The sequence below is a fragment of the Adiantum capillus-veneris genome, chromosome 3, assembly GCF_014529385.1.
Source record: "Adiantum capillus-veneris isolate H3 chromosome 3, ASM1452938v2, whole genome shotgun sequence".
NCBI lineage: Eukaryota > Viridiplantae > Streptophyta > Polypodiopsida > Polypodiales > Pteridaceae > Adiantum > Adiantum capillus-veneris.
The window spans coordinates 99,851,404-99,853,429 of record NC_140933.1 but is presented as its reverse complement, the minus strand read 5'-3'; the positions used below and the strand labels follow the sequence as shown (position 1 = coordinate 99,853,429).

Below are 2,026 nucleotides of genomic sequence, written 5' to 3'. Positions count from 1 at the left end.
GAAGCCGCCAACAATCTAGACAGAGAAACTCCGGACAAAATAGCAACTTAAAGACAACAGCTAAGGGTAGAGGAAGATCTCACCATCAAGCACACGGCCGACTTTTTCAGAGTCTGGTGGGCAGGGAAGATCGACAAACCGACTAAGGAGATGTTCAAGCTCCTCAGGAAAAAGAACCAAAGGGAAAACATCCTTTTGCTATAGGGACCTAATGGTAAAGCATCATCGTAGGCTGAAAACTTGGAGCTCGCCAAAGAATATTTCTCGAGCATGCTCACCCCCCCAGAGACAATGTCCGATGCTAAAACTGAAGCCAGGGTACAAATAAAGAATTGCAGCAAAAAGGTCATTCCTCCTCTTATCGCCTCCCAGCTGGACTCAGACCTTTCGATCTGGGAAATTAAACGAGCCATAGACTCTCTCAAGATCAAGAAAACGCTCGGCTGGATGGCTTGCTTGCTGAATTCTATAAAGTGTTTAAAGACGCTTTGGCATCAATGTTGGTTCTTGTCTAGGAAGAAGCTCTGTTGTATGGAGCTCTGCTGGTCTAGATAAATACGGGAGTCATCAAACTTCTGCATAAAAAAGGGCCCAAGGAAGACATCTCAAACTGGAGGCCTCTAACTATGCTCAATGTGGCTTACAAAATCTTTGCCAAAGCAATCGCAATCAGGTTAACGCCAGCACTTGCTGAATGGATTTCTTCCAAGCAAAAGGGATTCATTAAAGGCAGAAGAATCATGGAAGCCGTCATCGCAATGTGGAAAGGTATTGAGCATGCGGAAGAGTCTGATTAAGACTACGTACTTGTGAAAGTCGACTTCGACAAAGCTTACGATCGGCTTGAGTGGTCATTCCTCATCGAATGCCTACAAATGATGGGCCTTGGTCCCAAAATGGTCAGGTTTCTCCTTACGCTACTGGGCAATGCCAAGGCTAGGGTCTCCATTAAAAACTCCCTCTCCGAACCCTTTCCCCTAAGTCGATCGGTTAGACAGGGATGCCCACTTGCCCCACTCCTATTTGCTGCTGCAGTTGATTCTCTCAATTGGTTAATTAAAAAGAAAATGGTGGATGGCAGTATCAAAGGCATCTCTCTCCCCAGGGGTAGGCAACAGTGTCTAGTGCAGTTTGCAGACGACACCAATGGCTTTGTTCAAAATGATGAGCAATCCCTGGGGGAATTTTGGAGTTTCTTACACATCTTTTGCACGGCCTCGGGCTCAAAAATCAACCATTCCAAAACAGGCATCAGAGCCTCGCTCTCCCCCCTCCCTAGGTGGATCCTCGAGCAAGGCTGCTCGATCCTAAGGGATGGAGTGATCTTTAGACTGCTAGGAATACCATTCGGGTTCAAAGTTACCATGAAGCAAAGGTTGGAATGGGTCCTAGATAAATTCGTAGCTAAAATGAATCGTTGGTTGGGCTTCCAAGAAAACCTAGCAGCAAGAGCTCTACTGATCAAGCACTACATCACTAGTTATGTACTATACTTTCTCTCCTATTGGAGACCCCCCGATGAGCATTTAAAAGACATAAGAAAGATCTGCAGAAACTTCCTCTGGACAGGGGACCCTCTCAAGAAAGGAACAGCAAAAGTAAAATGGGAAGTATGCTGCCTCCCCAAGGAACAAGGTGGACTTGGGCTAACCAACATCATCGATTGGGCCGACAAATAGCCGCAAAACTAGTGCTTAGAGCTCTCGACCAACCAAAAGAGGAATGGGCCTCCCTGCTATTTCGTCACGTTGATAGATTCCAACTTAAAGGGATCAAAGGAGTCACCAACCTCCCATGGTGCACCCTCTTTTTTGGCCCTATCGATGTCATACCTAAAGGGTAAGACCTTCTCAAATCAATCTGGAAGGCTTGGAACAGATACAAACCAAGCCTGAGAGTTAACTGGGAGTCTAAACACAGTCTCGGCATCAGGTCCCAAGAATCGGTATGGTGGTCGCTTCCCCCTATCCCCCCCCTCACCCAAGCACAGACTAGGTCAGCTAGACGAATTCATAACAAAGGCATA

The 2,026-nt window shown here is 46.5% G+C and overlaps 1 protein-coding gene across 1 annotated transcript; it reads left to right on the top strand.

Moving 5' to 3' along the window:
- Positions 1-291: 291 nt before the first annotated feature.
- LOC147461386 (uncharacterized) lies at positions 292-797 on the top strand. The gene is made up of 2 exons (XM_086505442.1): positions 292-450; positions 552-797. The coding sequence occupies exons 1-2, from the start codon at positions 292-294 to the stop codon at positions 795-797; spliced, it is 405 nt and encodes a 134-aa protein (XP_086361568.1).
- Positions 798-2,026: the final 1,229 nt, after the last annotated feature.